The 24,694-nt window shown below is 51.6% G+C and overlaps 1 protein-coding gene across 1 annotated transcript in view; it reads left to right on the forward strand.

Moving 5' to 3' along the window:
• The window catches only part of LOC148813352 (uncharacterized), a 28,957-nt gene extending 5,922 nt beyond the window's left edge, over nucleotides 1–23,035 (forward strand). The window contains exons 2-5 of the mRNA XM_088908376.1: nucleotides 19,433–19,780; nucleotides 20,114–20,455; nucleotides 20,778–20,993; nucleotides 21,435–23,035. Coding sequence (XP_088764502.1) covers nucleotides 19,433–19,780; nucleotides 20,114–20,455; nucleotides 20,778–20,993; nucleotides 21,435–22,555 — 2,027 coding nt within the window. The 3' untranslated portion in view covers nucleotides 22,556–23,035. The remainder of the gene's footprint in view (nucleotides 1–19,432; nucleotides 19,781–20,113; nucleotides 20,456–20,777; nucleotides 20,994–21,434) is intronic.
• Nucleotides 23,036–24,694: the final 1,659 nt, after the last annotated feature.

The following is a 24,694-nucleotide window of genomic DNA, read 5'->3' on the forward strand; positions in this document are numbered from 1 at the left end:
CCCTCAGTGTCTCTCTCACACCTCACCAGCCTGTATACTACACTCCTACAGCCCTCAGCATCTCTCACATCTCACCAGCCTGTATACAACACTCCTACAGCCCTCAGTGTCTCTCTCACACCTCACCAGCCTGTATACAACACTCCTACAACCCTCAGCATCTCTCACACCTCACCAGCCTGTATACAACACTCCTACAGCCCTCGGCATCTCTCTCACACCTCACCAGCCTGTATACTACACTCCTACAGCCCTTAGCATCTCTCACACCTCACCAGCCTGTATACAACACTCCTACAGCCCTCAGCATCTCTCACACCTCACCAGCCTGTATAGAACACTCCTACAGCCCTCAGCATCTCTCACACCTCACCAGCCTGTATACAACAATCCTACAGCCCTCAGTGTCTCTCACACCTCACCAGCCTGTATACAACACTCCTGCAGCCCTCAGCGTCTCTCAAACCTCACCAGCCTTCGGACACTCCTACAGCCCTCAGCATCTCTCACACCTCACCAGCCTGTATACAACACTCCTACAGCCCTCAGTGTCTCTCACTCCTCACCAGCATGTATACAACACTCCTGCAGCCCTCAGCATCTCTCACACCTCACCAGCCTGTATTCAACACTCCTACAGCCCTCAGCATCTCTCTCACACCTCACCAGCCTGTATACAACACTACTGCAGCCCTCAGCATCTCTCACACCTCACCAGCCTGTATACAACACTCCTGCAGCCCTCAGCATCTCTCACACCTCACCAGCCTGTATACAACACTCCTACAGCCCTCAGTGTCTCTCACACCTCACCAGCCTGTATTCAACACTCCTACAGCCCTCAGCGTCTCTCTCACACCTCACCAGCCTGTATACAACACTCCTACAGCCCTCAGCATCTCTCTCACACCTCACCAGCCTGTATACAACACTCCTACAGCCCTCAGTGTCTCTCACACCTCACCAGCCTGTATACAACACTCCTGCAGCCCTCAGCGTCTCTCAAACCTCACCAGCCTTCGGACACTCCTACAGCCCTCAGCATCTCTCACACCTCACCAGCCTGTATACAACACTCCTACAGCCCTCAGTGTCTCTCACTCCTCACCAGCATGTATACAACACTCCTGCAGCCCTCAGCATCTCTCACACCTCACCAGCCTGTATTCAACACTCCTACAGCCCTCAGCATCTCTCTCACACCTCACCAGCCTGTATACAACACTCCTGCAGCCCTCAGCATCTCTCACACCTCACCAGCCTGTATTCAACACTCCTACAGCCCTCAGCATCTCTCACACCTCACCAACCTGTATACAACACTCCTACAGCCCTCAGCGTCTCTCACACACCTCACCAGCCTTCGGACACTCCTACAGCCCTCAGCATCTCTCTCACACCTCACCAGCCTGTATACAACACTCCTACAGCCCTCAGCATCTCTCACACCTCACCAAGCTGTATACAGCACTCCTACAGCCCTCAGGATCTCTCACAACTCACCAGCCTGTATACAACACTCCTACAGCCCTCAGCATCTCTCACACCTCACCAGCCTGTATACAACACTCCTACAGCCCTCAGTGTCTCTCTCACACCTCACCAGCCTGTATACTACACTCCTACAGCCCTCAGCATCTCTCACACCTCACCAGCCTGTATACTACACTCCTACAGTCCTCAGTGTCTCTCTCACACCTCACCAGCCTGTATACAACACTCCTACAGCCCTCAGTGTCTCTCACACACCTCACCAGCTTGTATACAACACTCCTACAGCCCTCAGCATCTCTCACATCTCACCAGCCTGTATACAACACTCCTACAGCCCTCAGCATCTCTCACACCTCACCAGCCTGTATACAACACTCCTACAGCCCTCAGCATCTCTCACACCTCACCAGCCTGTATACAACACTCCTACAGCCCTCAGCATCTCTCACACCTCACCAGCCTGTATACCACACTACTACCGCCCTCAGCATCTCTTTCACACCTCAGCACCCTGTATACAGCACTCCTACAGCCCTCAGCATCTCTCACATCTCACCAGCCTGTATACAACACTCCTACAGCCCTCAGCATCTCTCACACCTCACCAGCCTGTATTCAACACTCCTACAGCCCTTAGCGTCTCTCTCACACCTCACCAGCCTGTATACAACACTCCTACAGCCCTCAGCATCTCTCTCACACCTCACCAGCCTGTATACAACACTCCTACAGCCCTCAGTGTCTCTCTCACACCTCACCAGCCTGTATACAACACTCCTACAGCCCTCAGTGTCTCTCACACACCTCACCAGCCTGTATACAACACTCCTACAGCCCTCAGCATCTCTCACATCTCACCAGCCTGTATACAACACTCCTACAGCCCTCAGTGTCTCTCTCACAGCTCACCAGCCTGTATACAACACTCCTACAGCCCTCAGTGTCTCTCACACCTCACCAGCCTGTATACAACATTCCTACAACCCTCAGCATCTATCACACCTCACCAGCCTGTATACAACACTCCTACAGACCTCAGCGTCTCTCTCACACCTCACCAGCCTGTACACAACACTCCTACAGCCCTCAGCATCTCTCACACCTCACCAGTCTGTATACAACACTCCTACAGCCCTCAGTGTCTCTCTCACACCTCACCAGCCTGTATACATCACTCCTACAGCCCTCAGTGTCTCTCACACCTCACCAGCCTGTATTCAACACTCCTACAGCCCTCAGCGTCTCTCTCACACCTCACCAGCCTGTATACAACACTCCTACAGCCCTTAGCATCTCTCACACCTCACCAGCCTGTATACAACACTCCTACAGCCCTCAGTGTCTCTCTCACACCTCACCAGCCTGTATACAACACTCCTACAGCCCTCAGTGTCTCTCACACCTCACCAGCCTGTATACAACACTCCTACAACCCTCAGCATCTATCACACCTCACCAGCCTGTATACAACACTCCTACAGACCTCAGCGTCTCTCTCACACCTCACCAGCCTGTACACAACACTCCTACAGCCCTCAGCATCTCTCACACCTCACCAGCCTGTATACAACACTCCTACAGCCCTCAGCATCTCTCACACCTCACCAGCCTGTATACAACACTCCTACAGCCCTCAGTGTCTCTCTCACACCTCACCAGCCTGTATACAACACTCCTACAGCCCTCAGTGTCTCTCACACCTCACCAGCCTGTATTCAACACTCCTACAGCCCTCAGCGTCTCTCTCACACCTCACCAGCCTGTATACAACACTCCTACAGCCCTCAGCATCTCTCACACCTCACCAGCCTGTATACTACACTCCTACAGCCCTCAGCATCTCTCACACCTCACCACCCTGTATACAACACTCCTACAGCCCTCAGTGTCTCTCACACCTCACCAGCCTGTATACAACACTCCTACAGCCCTCAGTGTCTCTCACACACCTCACCAGCATGTATACTACACTCCTACAGCCCTCAGCATCTCTCACACCTCACCACCTTGTATACAACACTCCTACAGCCCTCAGCATCTCTCACACCTCACCAGCCTGTATACAACACTCCTACAGCCCTCAGCATCTCTCTCTCACACCTCACCAGCTTGTATACAACACTCCTACAGCCCTCAGCGTCTCACACACCTCACCAGCTTGTATGCAACACTCCTACAGCCCTCAGCATCTCTCACACCTCACCAGCCTGTATACAACACTCCTACAGCCCTCAGCATCTCTCTCACCTCACCAGCCTGTATACAACACTCCTACAGCCCTCAGTGTCTCTCTCACACCTCACCAGCCTGTATACAACACTCCTACAGCCCTCAGTGTCTCTCACACACCTCACCAGCCTGTATACAACACTCCTACAGCCCTCAGCATCTCTCACACCTCACCAACCTGTATACAACACTCCTACAGCCCTCAGCATCTCTCACACCTCACCAGCCTGTATATAACACTCCTACAGCCCTCAGCATCTCTCACACCTCACCAGCCTGTATACAACACTCCTACAGCCCTCAGTGTCTCTCACACCTCACCAGCCTGTATACAACACTCCTGCAGCCCTCAGCGTCTCTCAAACCTCACCAGCCTTCGGACACTCCTACAGCCCTCAGCATCTCTCACACCTCACCAGCCTGTATACAACACTCCTACAGCCCTCAGTGTCTCTCACTCCTCACCAGCATGTATACAACACTCCTGCAGCCCTCAGCATCTCTCACACCTCACCAGCCTGTATTCAACACTCCTACAGCCCTCAGCATCTCTCTCACACCTCACCAGCCTGTATACAACACTCCTGCAGCCCTCAGCATCTCTCACACCTCACCAGCCTGTATTCAACACTCCTACAGCCCTCAGCATCTCTCACACCTCACCAACCTGTATACAACACTCCTACAGCCCTCAGCGTCTCTCACACACCTCACCAGCCTTCGGACACTCCTACAGCCCTCAGCATCTCTCTCACACCTCACCAGCCTGTATACAACACTCCTACAGCCCTCAGCATCTCTCACACCTCACCAACCTGTATACAGCACTCCTACAGCCCTCAGGATCTCTCACACCTCACCAGCCTGTATACAACACTCCTACAGCCCTCAGCATCTCTCACACCTCACCAGCCTGTATACAACACTCCTACAGCCCTCAGTGTCTCTCTCACACCTCACCAGCCTGTATACAACACTCCTACAGCCCTCAGTGTCTCTCACACCTCACCAGCCTGTATACAACACTCCTACAACCCTCAGCATCTATCACACCTCACCAGCCTGTATACAACACTCCTACAGACCTCAGCGTCTCTCTCACACCTCACCAGCCTGTACACAACACTCCTACAGCCCTCAGCATCTCTCACACCTCACCAGCCTGTATACAACACTCCTACAGCCCTCAGTGTCTCTCTCACACCTCACCAGCCTGTATACAACACTCCTACAGCCCTCAGTGTCTCTCACACCTCACCAGCCTGTATTCAACACTCCTACAGCCCTCAGCGTCTCTCTCACACCTCACCAGCCTGTATACAACACTCCTACAGCCCTCAGCATCTCTCACACCTCACCAGCCTGTATACTACACTCCTACAGCCCTCAGCATCTCTCACACCTCACCACCCTGTATACAACACTCCTACAGCCCTCAGTGTCTCTCACACCTCACCAGCCTGTATACAACACTCCTACAGCCCTCAGTGTCTCTCACACACCTCACCAGCATGTATACTACACTCCTACAGCCCTCAGCATCTCTCACACCTCACCACCTTGTATACAACACTCCTACAGCCCTCAGCATCTCTCACACCTCACCAGCCTGTATACAACACTCCTACAGCCCTCAGCATCTCTCTCTCACACCTCACCAGCTTGTATACAACACTCCTACAGCCCTCAGCGTCTCACACACCTCACCAGCTTGTATGCAACACTCCTACAGCCCTCAGCATCTCTCACACCTCACCAGCCTGTATGCAACACTCCTACAGCCCTCAGCATCTCTCTCACCTCACCAGCCTGTATACAACACTCCTACAGCCCTCAGTGTCTCTCTCACACCTCACCAGCCTGTATACAACACTCCTACAGCCCTCAGTGTCTCTCACACACCTCACCAGCCTGTATACAACACTCCTACAGCCCTCAGCATCTCTCACACCTCACCAGCCTGTATAGAACACTCCTACAGCCCTCAGCATCTCTCACACCTCACCAGCCTGTATACAACACTCCTACAGCCCTCAGTGTCTCTCACACCTCACCAGCCTGTATACAACACTCCTGCAGCCCTCAGCGTCTCTCAAACCTCACCAGCCTTCGGACACTCCTACAGCCCTCAGCATCTCTCACACCTCACCAGCCTGTATACAACACTCCTACAGCCCTATGTGTCTCTCACTCCTCACCAGCATGTATACAACACTCCTGCAGCCCTCAGCATCTCTCACACCTCACCAGCCTGTATTCAACACTCCTACAGCCCTCAGCATCTCTCTCACACCTCACCAGCCTGTATACAACACTCCTGCAGCCCTCAGCATCTCTCACACCTCACCAGCCTGTATTCAACACTCCTACAGCCCTCAGCATCTCTCACACCTCACCAACCTGTATACAACACTCCTACAGCCCTCAGCGTCTCTCACACACCTCACCAGCCTTCGGACACTCCTACAGCCCTCAGCATCTCTCTCACACCTCACCAGCCTGTATACAACACTCCTACAGCCCTCAGCATCTCTCACACCTCACCAACCTGTATACAGCACTCCTACAGCCCTCAGGATCTCTCACACCTCACCAGCCTGTATACAACACTCCTACAGCCCTCAGCATCTCTCACACCTCACCAGCCTGTATACAACACTCCTACAGCCCTCAGTGTCTCTCTCACACCTCACCAGCCTGTATACAACACTCCTGCAGCCCTCAGCGTCTCTTACACCTCACCAGCCTGTATACAACACTCCTACAACCCTCAGTGTCTCTCTCACACCTCACCAGCCTGTATACAACACTCCTACAGCCCTCAGCATCTCTCTCACACCTCACCAGCCTGTATACAACACTCCTACACCCCTCGGCATCTCTCTCACACCTCACCAGCCTGTATACTACACTCCTACAGCCCTCGGCATCTCTCTCACACCTCACCAGCCTGTATACAACACTCCTACAGCCCTCGGCATCTCTCTCACACCTCACCAGCCTGCATACAACACTCCTACAGCCCTCAGCATCTCTCACACCTCACCAGCCTGTATACCACACTACTACCGCCCTCAGCATCTCTTTCACACCTCAGCACCCTGTATACAGCACTCCTACAGCCCTCAGCATCTCTCACATCTCACCAGCCTGTATACAACACTCCTACAGCCCTCAGCATCTCTCACACCTCACCAGCCTGTATACAACACTCCTACAGCCCTCAGTGTCTCTCTCACACCTCACCAGCCTGTATTCAACACTCCTACAACCCTCAGCGTCTCTCTCACACCTCACCAGCCTGTATACAACACTCCTACAGCCCTCAGTGTCTCTCTCACACCTCACCAGCCTGTATACTACACTCCTACAGCCCTCAGCATCTCTCACACCTCACCAGCCTGTATACTACACTCCTACAGCCCTCAGCATCTCTCACACCTCACCAGCCTATATACTACACTCCTACAGCCCTCAGTGTCTCTCACACACCTCACCAGCTTGTATACAACACTCCTACAGCCCTCAGCATCTCTCACACACCTCACCAGCTTGTATACAACACTCCTACAGCCCTCAGTGTCTCTCTCACATCTCACCAGCCTGTATACAACACTCCTACAGCCCTCAGTGTCTCTCTCACACCTCACCAGCCTGTATACAACACTCCTACAACCCTCAGCATCTCTCACACCTCACCAGCCTGTATACTACACTCCTACAGCCCTCAGCATCTCTCACACCTCACCAGCCTGTATACAACACTCCTACAGCCCTCAGCATCTCTCTCTCACACCTCACCAGCTTGTATACAACACTCCTACAGCCCTCAGCGTCTCACACACCTCACCAGCTTGTATGCAACACTCCTACAGCCCTCAGCATCTCTCACACCTCACCAGCCTCTATACAACACTCCTACAGCCCTCAGCATCTCTCTCACCTCACCAGCCTGTATACAACACTCCTACAGCCCTCAGAATCTCTCACACCTCACCAGCCTGTATACAACACTCCTACAGCCCTCAGCATCTCTCTCACACCTCACCTGCCTGTACACAACACTCCTACAGCCCTCAGCATCTCTCTCACGCCTCACCAGCCTGTATACAACACTCCTGCAGTCCTCAGCATCTCTCTCACACCTCACCACCCTGTATACAACACTCCTACAGGCCTCAGCGTCTCTCTCTCACACCTCACCAGCTTGTATACAACACTCCTACAGCCCTCAGCGTCTCACACACCTCACCAGCCTGTATACAACACTCCTACAGCCCTCGGCATCTCTCTCACACCTCACCAGCCTGTATACAACACTCCTACAGCCCTCGGCATCTCTCACACCTCACCAGCCTGTATACAACACTCCTACTGCCCTCGGCATCTCTCACACCTCACCAGCCTGTGTACAACACTCCTACAGCCCTCAGCATCTCTCACACCTCACCAGCCTGTATACAACACTCCTACAGCCCTCAGCGTCTCTCTCACACCTCACCAGCCTGTATACAACACTCCTACAGCCCTCAGCATCTCTCACACCTCACCAGCCTGTATACAACACTCCTACAGCCCTCAGCACCTCTCTCACACCTCACCAGCCTGTATACAACACTCCTACAGCCCTCAGCATCTCTCACACCTCACCAGCCTGTATACAACACTCCTACAGCCCTCAGCATCTCTCTCACACCTCACCAGCCTGTATACAACACTCCTACAGCCCTCAGTGTCTCTCTCACACCTCACCAGCCTGTATACAACACTCCTACAGCCCTCAGCATCTCTCACACCTCACCAGCCTGTATACAACACTCCTACAGCCCTCATCGTCTCTCACACCTCACCAGCCTGTATACAACACTCCTACAGCCCTCAGCGTCTCTCACACCTCACCAGCCTGTATACAACACTCCTACAGCCCTCAGCATCTCTCTCACACCTCAACAGCCTGTATACAACACTCCTACAGCCCTCAGCATCTCTCTCACACCTCACCAGCCTGTATACAACACTCCTACAGCCCTCAGCATCTCTCACACCTCACCAGCCTGTATACAACACTCCTACAGCCCTCAGCATCTCTCACACCTCACCAGCCTGTATACAACACTCCTACAGCCCTCAGCATCTCTCTCACACCTCACCAGCCTGTATACAACACTCCTACAGCCCTCAGCACCTGTATACAACACTCCTACAGCCCTCAGTGTCTCTCTCACACCTTACCAGCCTGTATACAACACTCCTACAGCCCTCAGTGTCTCTCACACCTCACCAGCCTGTATACAACACTCCTACAGCCCTCAGCGTCTCTCACACCTCACCAGCCTGTATACAACACTCCTTCAGCCCTCAGCATCTCTCTCACACCTCACCAGCCTGTATACAACACTCCTACAGCCCTCAGCATCTCTCACACCTCACCAGCTTGTATACAACTCTCCTACAGCCCTCAGCGTTTCTCACACCTCACCAGCCTGTATACAACACTCCTACAGCCCTCAGCATCTCTCACACCTCACCAGCCTGTATACAACACTCCTACAGCCCTCAGTGTCTCTCTCACACCTCACCAGCCTGTATACAACACTCCTACAGCCCTCAGTGTCTCTCTCACACCTCACCAGCCTGTATACAACACTCCTACAACCCTCAGCATCTCTCACACCTCACCAGCCTGTATACTACACTCCTACAGCCCTCAGCATCTCTCACACCTCACCAGCCTGTATACAACACTCCTACAGCCCTCAGCATCTCTCTCTCACACCTCACCAGCTTGTATACAACACTCCTACAGCCCTCAGCGTCTCACACACCTCACCAGCTTGTATGCAACACTCCTACAGCCCTCAGCATCTCTCACACCTCACCAGCCTCTATACAACACTCCTACAGCCCTCAGCATCTCTCTCACCTCACCAGCCTGTATACAACACTCCTACAGCCCTCAGAATCTCTCACACCTCACCAGCCTGTATACAACACTCCTACAGCCCTCAGCATCTCTCTCACACCTCACCTGCCTGTACACAACACTCCTACAGCCCTCAGCATCTCTCTCACGCCTCACCAGCCTGTATACAACACTCCTGCAGTCCTCAGCATCTCTCTCACACCTCACCACCCTGTATACAACACTCCTACAGGCCTCAGCGTCTCTCTCTCACACCTCACCAGCTTGTATACAACACTCCTACAGCCCTCAGCGTCTCACACACCTCACCACCCTGTATACAACACTCCTACAGCCCTCGGCATCTCTCTCACACCTCACCAGCCTGTATACAACACTCCTACAGCCCTCGGCATCTCTCACACCTCACCAGCCTGTATACAACACTCCTACTGCCCTCGGCATCTCTCACACCTCACCAGCCTGTGTACAACACTCCTACAGCCCTCAGCATCTCTCACACCTCACCAGCCTGTATACAACACTCCTACAGCCCTCAGCGTCTCTCTCACACCTCACCAGCCTGTATACAACACTCCTACAGCCCTCAGCATCTCTCACACGTCACCAGCCTGTATACAACACTCCTACAGCCCTCAGCATCTCTCACACCTCACCAGCCTGTATACAACACTCCTACAGCCCTCAGCACCTCTCTCACACCTCACCAGCCTGTATACAACACTCCTACAGCCCTCAGCATCTCTCACACCTCACCAGCCTGTATACAACACTCCTACAGCCCTCAGCATCTCTCTCACACCTCACCAGCCTGTATACAACACTCCTACAGCCCTCAGTGTCTCTCTCACACCTCACCAGCCTGTATACAACACTCCTACAGCCCTCAGCATCTCTCACACCTCACCAGCCTGTATACAACACTCCTACAGCCCTCATCGTCTCTCACACCTCACCAGCCTGTATACAACACTCCTACAGCCCTCAGCGTCTCTCACACCTCACCAGCCTGTATACAACACTCCTACAGCCCTCAGCATCTCTCTCACACCTCAACAGCCTGTATACAACACTCCTACAGCCCTCAGCATCTCTCTCACACCTCACCAGCCTGTATACAACACTCCTACAACCCTCAGCATCTCTCACACCTCACCAGCCTGTATACTACACTCCTACAGCCCTCAGCATCTCTCACACCTCACCAGCCTGTATACAACACTCCTACAGCCCTCAGCATCTCTCTCTCACACCTCACCAGCTTGTATACAACACTCCTACAGCCCTCAGCGTCTCACACACCTCACCAGCTTGTATGCAACACTCCTACAGCCCTCAGCATCTCTCACACCTCACCAGCCTCTATACAACACTCCTACAGCCCTCAGCATCTCTCTCACCTCACCAGCCTGTATACAACACTCCTACAGCCCTCAGAATCTCTCACACCTCACCAGCCTGTATACAACACTCCTACAGCCCTCAGCATCTCTCTCACACCTCACCTGCCTGTACACAACACTCCTACAGCCCTCAGCATCTCTCTCACGCCTCACCAGCCTGTATACAACACTCCTGCAGTCCTCAGCATCTCTCTCACACCTCACCACCCTGTATACAACACTCCTACAGGCCTCAGCGTCTCTCTCTCACACCTCACCAGCTTGTATACAACACTCCTACAGCCCTCAGCGTCTCACACACCTCACCACCCTGTATACAACACTCCTACAGCCCTCGGCATCTCTCTCACACCTCACCAGCCTGTATACAACACTCCTACAGCCCTCGGCATCTCTCACACCTCACCAGCCTGTATACAACACTCCTACTGCCCTCGGCATCTCTCACACCTCACCAGCCTGTGTACAACACTCCTACAGCCCTCAGCATCTCTCACACCTCACCAGCCTGTATACAACACTCCTACAGCCCTCAGCGTCTCTCTCACACCTCACCAGCCTGTATACAACACTCCTACAGCCCTCAGCATCTCTCACACGTCACCAGCCTGTATACAACACTCCTACAGCCCTCAGCATCTCTCACACCTCACCAGCCTGTATACAACACTCCTACAGCCCTCAGCACCTCTCTCACACCTCACCAGCCTGTATACAACACTCCTACAGCCCTCAGCATCTCTCACACCTCACCAGCCTGTATACAACACTCCTACAGCCCTCAGCATCTCTCTCACACCTCACCAGCCTGTATACAACACTCCTACAGCCCTCAGTGTCTCTCTCACACCTCACCAGCCTGTATACAACACTCCTACAGCCCTCAGCATCTCTCACACCTCACCAGCCTGTATACAACACTCCTACAGCCCTCATCGTCTCTCACACCTCACCAGCCTGTATACAACACTCCTACAGCCCTCAGCGTCTCTCACACCTCACCAGCCTGTATACAACACTCCTACAGCCCTCAGCATCTCTCTCACACCTCAACAGCCTGTATACAACACTCCTACAGCCCTCAGCATCTCTCTCACACCTCACCAGCCTGTATACAACACTCCTACAGCCCTCAGCATCTCTCACACCTCACCAGCCTGTATACAACACTCCTACAGCCCTCAGCATCTCTCACACCTCACCAGCCTGTATACAACACTCCTACAGCCCTCAGCATCTCTCTCACACCTCACCAGCCTGTATACAACACTCCTACAGCCCTCAGCACCTGTATACAACACTCCTACAGCCCTCAGTGTCTCTCTCACACCTTACCAGCCTGTATACAACACTCCTACAGCCCTCAGTGTCTCTCACACCTCACCAGCCTGTATACAACACTCCTACAGCCCTCAGCGTCTCTCACACCTCACCAGCCTGTATACAACACTCCTTCAGCCCTCAGCATCTCTCTCACACCTCACCAGCCTGTATACAACACTCCTACAGCCCTCAGCATCTCTCACACCTCACCAGCTTGTATACAACTCTCCTACAGCCCTCAGCGTTTCTCACACCTCACCAGCCTGTATACAACACTCCTACAGCCCTCAGCATCTCTCACACCTCACCAGCCTGTATACAACACTCCTACAGCCCTCAGTGTCTCTCTCACACCTCACCAGCCTGTATACAACACTCCTGCAGCCCTCAGCATCTCTCACACCTCACCAGCTTGTATACAACACTCCTACAGCCCTCAGCATCTCTCAGACCTCACCAGCCTGTATACCACACTACTACAGCCCTCGGCATCTCTCACACCTCACCAGCCTGTATACAACACTCCTACAGTCCTCAGCGTCTCTCACACCTCACCAGCCTGTATACAACACTCCTACAGCCCTCAGCGTCTCTCTCACACCTCACCAGCCTGTATACAACACTCCTACAGCCCTCAGCATCTCTCTAACACCTCACCAGCCTGTATACAACACTCCTACAGCCCTCGGCATCTCTCTCACACCTCACCAGCCTGTATACAACACTCCTACAGCCCTCAGCGTCTCTCTCACACCTCACCAGCCTGTATACAACACTCCTACAGCCCTCAGTGTCTCTCACACCTCACCAGCCTGTATTCAACACTCCTACAGCCCTCAGCGTCTCTCTCACACCTCACCAGCCTGTATACAACACTCCTACAGCCCTCAGCATCTCTCTCACACCTCACCAGCCTGTATACAACACTCCTACAGCCCTCAGTGTCTCTCTCACACCTCACCAGCCTGTATACAACACTCCTACAGCCCTCAGTGTCTCTCACACACCTCACCAGCCTGTATACAACACTCCTACAGCCCTCAGCATCTCTCACACCTCACCAACCTGTATACAACACTCCTACAGCCCTCAGCATCTCTCACACCTCACCAGCCTGTATAGAACACTCCTACAGCCCTCAGCATTTCTCACACCTCACCAGCCTGTATACAACACTCCTACAGCCCTCAGTGTCTCTCACACCTCACCAGCCTGTATACAACACTCCTGCAGCCCTCAGCGTCTCTCAAACCTCACCAGCCTTCGGACACTCCTACAGCCCTCAGCATCTCTCACACCTCACCAGCCTGTATACAACACTCCTACAGCCCTCAGTGTCTCTCACTCCTCACCAGCATGTATACAACACTCCTGCAGCCCTCAGCATCTCTCACACCTCACCAGCCTGTATTCAACACTCCTACAGCCCTCAGCATCTCTCTCACACCTCACCAGCCTGTATACAACACTACTGCAGCCCTCAGCATCTCTCACACCTCACCAGCCTGTATTCAACACTCCTACAGCCCTCAGCATCTCTCACACCTCACCAGCCTGTATACAACACTCCTACAGCCCTCAGTGTCTCTCACACCTCACCAGCCTGTATTCAACACTCCTACAGCCCTCAGCGTCTCTCTCACACCTCACCAGCCTGTATACAACACTCCTACAGCCCTCAGCATCTCTCTCACACCTCACCAGCCTGTATACAACACTCCTACAGCCCTCAGTGTCTCTCTCACACCTCACCAGCCTGTATACAACACTCCTACAGCCCTCAGTGTCTCTCACACACCTCACCAGCCTGTATACAACACTCCTACAGCCCTCAGCATCTCTCACACCTCACCAACCTGTATACAACACTCCTACAGTCCTCAGCATCTCTCACACCTCACCAGCCTGTATAGAACACTCCTACAGCCCTCAGCATCTCTCACACCTCACCAGCCTGTATACAACACTCCTACAGCCCTCAGTGTCTCTCACACCTCACCAGCCTGTATACAACACTCCTGCAGCCCTCAGCGTCTCTCAAACCTCACCAGCCTTCGGACACTCCTACAGCCCTCAGCATCTCTCACACCTCACCAGCCTGTATACAACACTCCTACAGCCCTCAGTGTCTCTCACTCCTCACCAGCATGTATACAACACTCCTACAGCCCTCAGCATCTCTCACACCTCACCAGCCTGTATACTACACTCCTACAGCCCTCAGCATCTCTCACACCTCACCACCCTGTATACAACACTCCTACAGCCCTCAGTGTCTCTCACACCTCACCAGCCTGTATACAACACTCCTACAGCCCTCAGTGTCTCTCACACACCTCACCAGCATGTATACTACACTCCTACAGCCCTCAGCATCTCTCACACCTCACCACCCTGTATACAACACTCCTACAGCCCTCAGCATCTCTCACACCTCACCAGCCTGTATACAACACTCCTACAGCCCTCAGCATCTCTCTCTCACACCTCACCAGCTTGTATACAACACTCCTACAGCCCTCAGCGTCTCACACACCTCACCAGCTTGTATGCAACACTCCTACAGCCCTCAGCATCTCTCACACCTCACCAGCCTGTATACAACACTCCTACAGCCCTCAGCATCTCTCTCACCTCACCAGCCCGTATACAACACTCCTACAGCCCTCAGAATCTCTCACACCTCACCAGCCTGTATACAACACTCCTACAGCCCTCAGCATCTCTCTCACACCTCACCAGCCTGTATACAACACTCCTACAGCCCTCAGCATCTCTCACACCTCACCAGCCTGTATACAACACTGCTACAGCCCTCAGCATCTCTCACACCTCACCAGCCTGTATACAACACTCCTACAGTCCTCAGGATCTCTCTCACACCTCACCAGCCTGTATACAACACTCCTACAGCCCTCAGCGTCTCTCTCACACCTTACCAGCCTCTATACAACACTCCTACAGCTCTCAGTGTCTCTCTCACAGCTCACCAGCCTGTATACAACACTCCTACAGCCCTCAGCATCTGTCTTACACCTCACCAGCCTGTATACAACACTCCTACAGCCCTCAGCATCTCTCTCACACCTCACCAGCCTGTATACAACACTCCTACAGCTCTCAGTGTCTCTCTCACACCTCACCAGCCTGTATACAACACTCCTACAGCCCTCAGTGTCTCTCTCACACCTCACCAGCCTGTATACAACACTCCTACAGCCCTCATCATCTGTCTTACACCTCACCAGCCTGTATACAACACTCCTACAGCCCTCAGCATCTCTCTCACACCTCACCAGCCTGTATACAACACTCCTACAGCCCTCAGCATCTCTCACACCTCACCAGCCTGTATACAACACTCCTACAGCCCTCAGCATCTCTCACACCTCACCAGCCTGTATACAACACTCCTACAGCCCTCAGCATCTCTCTCACACCTCACCAGCCTGTATACAACACTCCTACAGCCCTCAGCATCTCTCTCACACCTCACCAGCCTGTATACAACACTCCTACAGCCCTCTGCATCTCTCTCACACCTCACCAGCCTGTATACAACACTCCTACAGCCCTCAGCATCTCTCACACCTCACCAGCCTGTATGCAACACTCCTACAGCCCTCAGCGTCTCTCACACACCTCACCAGCCTGTATACAACACTCCTACAGCCCTCGGCATCTCTCACACCTCACCAGCCTGTATACAACACTCCTACAGCCCTCAGTGTCTCTCTCACACCTCACCAGCCTGTATACAACACTCCTACAGCCCTCAGCATCTCTCACACCTCACCAGCCTGTATACAACACTCCTACAGCCCTCAGCACCTCTCTCACACCTCACCAGCCTGTATACAACACTCCTACAGCCCTCAGCATCTCTCACACCTCACCAGCCTGTATACAACACTCCTACAGCCCTCAGTGTCTCTCTCACACCTCACCAGCCTGTATACAACACTCCTACAGGCCTCAGCATCTCTCTCTCACACCTCACCAGCCTGTATTCAACACTCCTACAGCCCTCAGCATCTCTCACACCTCACCAGCCTGTATACTACACTCCTACAGCCCTCAGTGTCTCTCACACCTCACCAGCTTGTATACAACACTCCTACACCCCTCAGCATCTCTCTCACACCTCACCAGCCTGTATACAACACTCCTACAGCCCTCAGCATCTCTCACACCTCACCAACCTGTATACAACACTCCTACAGCCCTCAGTGTCTCTCTCACACCTCACCAGCCTGTAATCAACACTCCTACAGCCCTCAGCATCTCTCACACCTCACCAGCCTGTATACTACACTCCTACAGTCCTCAGTGTCTCTCTCACACCTCACCAGCCTGTATACAACACTCCTACAGCCCTCAGTGTCTCTCTCACACCTCACCAGCCTGTATACAACACTCCTACAGCCCTCGGCATCTCTTACACCTCACCAGCCTGTATACAACACTCCTACAGCCCTCAGTGTCTCTCTCACACCTCCCCAGCCTGTATACAACACTCCTACAGCCCTCAGCATCTCTCACACCTCCCCAGCCTGTATACAACACTCCTACAGCCCTCAGTGTCTCTCTCACACCTCACCAGCCTGTATACAACACTCCTACAGCCCTCAGCGTCTCTCTCACACCTCACCAGCCTGTATACAACACTCCTACAGCCCTCAGCATCCTGGCCGTGTAGACATCGTGACACCGTGCCGCCGTCAGGAAGTTGTTCAGGGTGCCCATGGGAGTTGTAGTTCTTCAATCTAACGCTATGCCCGCGAGCGATCAAACCCTTCTTATTCCTCTCACTGGTGCTGTGAAAAGCAGGTTTAAACGAGGGGACAGCTCTCTCTCTCTCTGTGGCTGAGCGGTGTGCTGACGGAGAGAAGGGGGTGAATTTGTGGGTCAGGGAGCTGAGACCCCTGTTTGTGTTACGAGTTTGGGGGGGGGGTCATGAGCAGTGGTTCTGCTGTTCCTCCCTCCTCCTCTCTCCTCCTTCCTTGCTCTTGAGCCTGACTGAAAAGTCCTCTTGTCCTGTTCTAATAAAGTTAGACTCCATTATTACAACACTGTTCGTGTCAGTAGAGATATCCGATTCCAACAGAGCTTAATTTGTGTGAAGAAAAATTGTTCATCCTGAGTGGTGTTTTTCTGTGTACTTGTTAGTCTGTAAAAGCATAAAGTGAATATAATAATAATAACATCACTTTATTAACCCTTGACAATTTCTTGCATTAGGAATGATCTTTTTGCAGACCCCAGCTGGCTCTCCAGGAGACACGCAGGCAGGGAGAGAGAGAAGCTGGGGGGTCAGAGCGCAGGGTCGGCCATTTACACAGCACCCCTGGAGCAGCTGGGGTGAAGGGCCTCGCTCGGGGGCCCCAGCGGAGTAGGATTCCTCCCGCCAGCTGCGGGATTTGAACTGGCAAGCCCCTTCCAGTCACAGGCGCAGATCCTGAGACGCAGAGCCAGCAGCGCCCAGGGTTGTGGGGAACCAGAGTTGATCCTGGCAAGCACAGCAAGTCCATCGCAATTCACATGCAGACACAAACAGAGACTCCCACCAGGGCCAATTTTCCCAATTTTTTTTTTTATCATCAAGAAGTCACCCTGATGCTGCCTAGATCAGACTGTCCCTCCCAACTGACCTTTGAAATTTTGTAGGAAGTGAACGCAATTAAAGAGCTCAGATTAAACTCGTTATCGGGTCCATTAGGGATCAATTATTAACTCAATTTCTCAGGTAAGACAGACACCAGCAGGACGAGAATGGGGAACTCCTGCTGTGCTTGACAGTGCTTCAATCTCAAAACTGACTGGAAGCCAATATAGGGGTGCTAGGATGGGGGTTATCTTTTCACCAGCTTTTAAGAGCTCGTCGAGAGACTTGGTTTTCTTTGGGAAAATATCTCCAGATAGAGGCTAGAACAGGAAGGAAAAAGGTTGGAAAAAGATGATTGGATTGCCAAAATCTATACCTGATAGAATAATGAATAAGTCTTTAGTCTAAATGGTTGGATGTAATTATAATAATAATAATTTCTTACATTTATATAGCGCTTTTCTGGACACTCCACTCACAGCGCTTGACAGGTCAGGGGGAATCCCACTACCGCCACCAGTGTGCAGCCCCCACCTGGATGATGCGACGGCAGCCATAGTGCACCAGAACGCTCCCCACACACCAGCTCTCAGTGGGGAGGAGAGCAGAGGGATGAAGCCAGTTCAGAGAGGGGGGTTATTAGGAGGCCATGATTGGTATACAAAGACATATCAGGATCTGTACTGGTCTGATGCTGTCGCATCCCTTCTCTGGATTTCTGGGTTTCTTCTGTGGATTTTGTTTTGCTTTTGAAAATATTATATTAGTGGGGGTTTTTTTTTTATCATCTATGCTCTCCGAGTTCCTGGGAATCGGGACTAAGATAAGGGGGGCAGAGTGGTGTCTCTGTGGCTCAGGATCTGTGCCTGGGGCTGGAAGGGTTTGCCGGTTCAAATCCCACAGCCAGCTGTGGAATCCTACTCCGTTGGGCCCCTGAGCGAGGCCCTGAACCTCAGCTGCTCCAGGGGCGCTGTACAACGGCCGACCCTGCGCTCTGACCACCCCAGCTTCTCTCTCCCCCTGTCTGTGTGTCTCATGGAGAGCAGGCTGGGGGTCTGCGACAAGACCAATTCCTCCTGCAGGAAATCGTACAGGGCTAATAAAGTGATGTTATTATTATTAAGCTCACCTTGGCAGTCGGATCTTTGCTTTTATGTGGGCCTCAAGTTATTAGGATGCAGTTTTCACACTTTGAATCAGTTATTAGATCACTTTGCTGGGCGTTGATCATGTCAATAGAGATCTACAATACCAACAACTTAATCTTATGTCTACGTGCTATAAAGTGAATATCATCATGTCTTTAGTACTCTTTACTGGTCTGTCTTGATGCTGTAAAATCCCTGCATCTTAAAGAGTTTTTAATCTTTCTCTGTGTTTTTTTTTTTTGCCTTCAAAAGGACACTACTCTTAGCCCGTGTTAAAGGTCTTGTTCTCTTGTCCTGTGTTTTTCAGGGTCAGCGGTCAGCGCTCTCCCTGATGCTGGGGACAGGGCTCCTCTTGAACAGCAGCACAGTGAGGAGGAGGAGGAGGAGTGGGGCTCCCGTCTGATGCAGAAGACAGAGCTCGCCGCCGCACAAGGGAAAGAGAGACTCAGTGAGCAGCAACACCCAGAGAGCAGACAGAGGGTGGAGGATCTGGACTCTGTGCCCGTGATGAAGACAGAGCCTGAGAGTGAGACACCTGGGTTCCTACTATCTGATGATTTTACAGAGAAGATGAATCATCTGGACACCAAGAATATTGCAGCACATTGTATTGAACTGGGCCGTGTCTCTGTACAAGAGCTCAAAGAAGAGCTGGGTGAGTTTAATCTTACAGAGCAGGACATGGAGCCCAGATTGATTGACCCTGCAGATAAACTAATCCGTGCATGCATAAACTAAAGTCATCCATGAACTGAAATATCTTAGCTCTCTTCTTTTGTGTGCATGGCATGTATAGTCTTGTGCTTGAGCCTTTGCATGGCTTCTAATTTGGTAGATGTTTTATTGATCTTAATTATCATCACAATTCTTTGGTCTTCATTGTTGATAATTATTCAGATATTGCTACATTAAACGTTCTCTCGGAGAAGGTTTTGACCTTTACTCTCAGCCCATGTTAAAGCTCTTGACTCTTGTGCTGTGTTTGCAGAGTCAGAGGTCAGCGCTCTCCCTGACGCTGGGGACAGGGCTCCTCTTGAACAGCAGCCCAGTGAGGAGGAGGAGTGGGGCTCCAGGCTGATGCAGGAGACAGAGCTCGCCGCCGCACAAGGGAAAGAGAGACTCAGTGAGCAGCAGCACACAGAGAGCAGACAGAGTGTGGAGGATCTGGACTCTGTGCCCGTGATGAAGACCGAGCCAGAGAGTGAGACACCTGGGCTCTTAGTATCTGATGATTTTACAGAGAAGATGAATCATCTGGACACCAAGAATATTGCAGCACATTGCATTGAACTTGGTCGTGTCTCTGTACAAGAGCTCAAAGAAGAGCTGGGTGAGTTTAATCTTACAGAGCAGGACATGGAGCCCAGATTGATTGACCCTACAAATAAACTAATCCGTGCATACATAAACTAAAGTCATCCATGAACTGAAATTTCTTAGCTTTCTTCTTTTGTGTGCATGGCATGTATAGTCTTGTGCTTGAGCCTTTGCATGGCTTCTAATATGGTAGATGTTTTATTGATCTTAATTATCATCACAATTCTTTAGTCTTCATTGTTGATAATTATTCAGATATTGCTCTCTCGGAGAAGGTTTTGACCTTTACTCTCAGCCCATGTTAAAGGTCTTGTCCTCCTGTCCTGTGTTTACAGGCTCAGAGGCCAGTGCTCTCCCTGACTCTGGGGACAGGGCTCCTCTTGAACAGCAGCCCAGTGAGGAGGAGGAGGAGTGGGGCTCCAGGCTGATGCAGGAGACAGAGCTCACCGCCGCACAAGGGAAAGAGACACTCAGTGAGCAGCAGCACCCAGACAGCAGACAGAGGGTGGAGGATCTGGACTCTGTGCCCGTGATGAAGACCGAGCCTGAGAGTGAGACACCTGGGCTCTTAGTATCTGATGGCTTTACAGAGAAGATGAATCATCTGGATTCACAAAGAATAATTGGATGAGTTTCATCTTACAGAGCAGTACATAGAGCCCCAGTTGATCGGCCCTGCAGAGCAGCAGACTGATGTACCTGGGGAAGAGAACAGTACTGAGTCACAGCACACAGAGGAGAGTCAGTACAGAGAGGAACAAGAGCAGCACCTACAGGGCTTGATTATAACAAGGCCTTGTTCTGTTCAGGTGGAGAGACTGTCATTGCAGAAGTGTTTTAAACAGTCATATGATCCCTTAGTGTCTGATGACCTTACACACCGCCTTAGTAATCTGGTTCCTAAGAAAACTGTTTTAACGAACTGGGGTGTGTGTCTGTTCTTGGGCACGGAGAGGAACAACTGAATGAGCTGGATGGTTTTTGTCTTTCAGAGCTGGAGAAGGAGCCCCAGAAGATTCACACTTCTGTGCAGTACACTGAGGGACATGATGGAGAGAACGCAGCTCAGTTCCAGCACGCAGAGCAAGACCATTCCAGGGAGCATTTGCAGAATAAGGGACCCCGGCACGATCGGAGGATGAGGAAGAGTCAGTCGAGGCCCTGCTCAGATGGAGTGGACAAACCGCCATTAAGGCACAGCCCGGAGCAGCCTTTCTGTCAGTCAAGCATTTCGAAACCCGACCAGCACCTACAGACAGAAGAGAGACCGTTCAGCTGCAGTCAGTGCGGGAAGGGTTTTAGTCAGCTACCAAACTTAAAAAGTCACCTGCGCATTCACTCAGGAGAGAAACCATTCAGCTGCAGTCAGTGCGGGAAGCGTTTTCTAGGCTCGCGGTCCTTTAGGGCCCACCAGCGTACTCACACAGGGGAGAGACCATTCGGCTGCAGCCAGTGTGGGAAGAGTTTTAATCAGTCCAACAACTTAAAGAGACACCAGCGCATTCACACGGGAGAGAGACCGTTCGGCTGCAGTCAGTGTGAGAAGAGTTTTACACACTCGTACTATTTAAAAAGACACCTGCGCGTTCACACGGGAGAGAGACCCTTCCGCTGCAGTCAGTGTGAGAAGAGTTTTACCGACTCGAGCACCTTAATGACCCACCAGCGCATCCACACGGGAGAGAAGCCGTTCAGCTGCAGTCAGTGCGGGAAGAGCTTTAGGTTCGTAAGCACCTTAATAGCCCACCAGCGCATTCACACGGGAGAGAGACCGTTCAGCTGCAGCCAGTGTGGGAAGACGTTTATTCAGTCGATTCACCTGAAAACGCACCAGCGCCTCCACACGGGAGAGAGGCCGTTCATCTGCGGCCAGTGCGGGAAGACCTTTACGTACTCGAACCACTTAAAACGACACCAGCGCGTGCACACGGGAGAGAGACCGTACGGCTGCAGCCAGTGTGGGAAGAGGTTTAGCGAGTCCCGTACGTTAAAAAGACACCAGCGCGTGCACACAAGAGAGAGACCGTTCAGCCATAGTCAGCGTGGGAAGAGTTTTATCCCGTCGGGTGACTTAAAAAAAACACAACAGTTTAGTCACCAATTGTTGACTTAATCATAGTCTTAGTCACGTCAGCTAAAATGTAGCAGTTCAAGAAGGTAGCTGCATCAGTATGTGTATATTTGCTCTTTTGGTTGGCTAAATCAGAACTCGCTCTAGTCACGCAGTTTGATTTATGTTTAGAGTGAAATGTGTAGAGGTTTTGAAATTTGAAAATTAAGTAAAAATCGAATGACTTCTGCAGTTCGTTTCTTGGAATGTTATGTTTAGTCCCGTTCATTTAGAATTGAGACTGTTCTCTCATTTGGATAGGCTCGTGTAACAGCTTTTAACTCGCCGTGTGGAACAAGACGTGTGTATGAACCGGCTTCGGATCCTTAATGTTCATTCTCAGGGTGGGGGGAAAAGAAATCACACATCTGATTAAATTCTACCTGAAACCTTGTCCACCAAACAAGTCCTTGTTGCAGAATCCAAAGCGAGGATAAATATCAAAGGCAATAAATATTTATGCAATAAGGGGTAAATAATAAAGAACTGGAGTTATTGAATGAATCTCTCTCGATAAGAAAATCTGTTTTTGCACCTATACTGATGATTCCCTACTGTTGGTTTTTAATTTTTTTTCTCCAATGCAAATCTTTTCTTTTTTGAACCCAAACGGGACAAGCAATTTGTAGTGTTTGACAGTTCCATACATAAGTGCAATTAAACCTTATTTTCTGACGGCCTTGTCTGAGTGCGATTCACGGTTCTCTGGGGCTCAGGATCTGCGCCTGGGGCCGGGAGGGTTTGCCGGTTCAAATCCCGCAGCCGGCAGAGGAATCCTACTCCGTTGGAGTCACCCCAGCTGCTCCAGGTGGCGCCGTACAATGGGTGACCCTGTGCTCTGACCCCCCAGCTTCTCTCTCCCCCTGTCTGTGTGTCTCCTGGAGAGCCAGCTGGGGTCTGCGACAAGACCAGTTCCTCCTGCAAGAGGATTAATAAAGTGATGTTCTGTTCTGTGCTTATCAATCGTCCGTAAAAAAGCGTCAGATGTCACTTCTAGCATGTGGCGTTTTGTCGTAGACACCATCACGCGCTGCTCTCCACGGGCATGTCTTCCAGATCGCCGAAGAGCAGCGCTGCTGATCCTTTTCATCGGAAATCCCCTCGTCGTCGATGACAATCAGTGCAGCTCAAGCCGGACCCCAATACACGTTCGCGTCCTGGCGTGAAAGCAGTATGATAGCACGGAGAATCTCCTTCACGGCACAAACAAAGGATTTCGATTTCGTCTCCATCACACAGCTCGTGTAACGTTTAGAATAGGGTCAAAGCACTTTTTTTAAAATGTTTTTCATGCCTTTGATTTCAAACTGTACTGTATATAAGACCTTGGGAACCTCAGTAGTGTATCTGTCCTGCTGGACAGTCCCTGCGCTGTGTTACTGTGTGTATTGAGCTCAATACAGACTGAATCTGCACTGACTGTCTCCTGTCTCACGTCTATCTGTACTGTATATAAGAGCTGGGAGACCCCAGCAGTGTGTCTGTCCTGCAGGACAGTCCCTGCGCTGTGTTACTGTGTGTATTGAGCTCAATACAGACTGAATCTGCACTGACTGTCTCCTGTATCACATGTATCTGTACTGTATATAAGAGCTGGGAGACCCCAGCCGTGAGTCTGTCCTGCAGGACAGTCCCAGCGCTGTGTTACTGTGTGTATTGAGCTCAATACAGACTGAATCTGCACTGACTGTCTCCTGTATCACATGTATCTCTACTGTATATAAGAGCTGGGAGACCCCAGCAGTGTGTCTGTCCTGCAGGACAGTCCCAGCGCTGTGTTACTGTGTGTATTGAGCTCAATACAGACTGAATCTGAACTGACTGTCTCCTGTATCACACGTGTGTCTGTACTTTATATAGGAGCTATAGGACACCAACAGTGTATCTGTCCTACAGGACAGTCCCAGCACTGTGTTACTGTGTGTATTGAGCTCAATATAGACTGAATCTGCACTGACTGTCTCCTGTATCATGTCTATCTGTACTGTATATAAGAGCTGGGAGACCCCAACAGTGTGTCTGTCCTGCAGGACAGTCCCAGTGCTGTGTTACTGTGTGTATTGAGCTCAATACAGACTGAATCTGCACTGACTGTCTCCTGTGTCACATGTATCTCTACTGTATATAAGAGCTGGGAGACCC

Source organism: Atractosteus spatula (genome assembly GCF_055471065.1).
Source record: "Atractosteus spatula isolate fAtrSpa1 chromosome 10 unlocalized genomic scaffold, fAtrSpa1.hap1 SUPER_10_unloc_1, whole genome shotgun sequence".
Classification (NCBI taxonomy): domain Eukaryota; kingdom Metazoa; phylum Chordata; class Actinopteri; order Semionotiformes; family Lepisosteidae; genus Atractosteus; species Atractosteus spatula.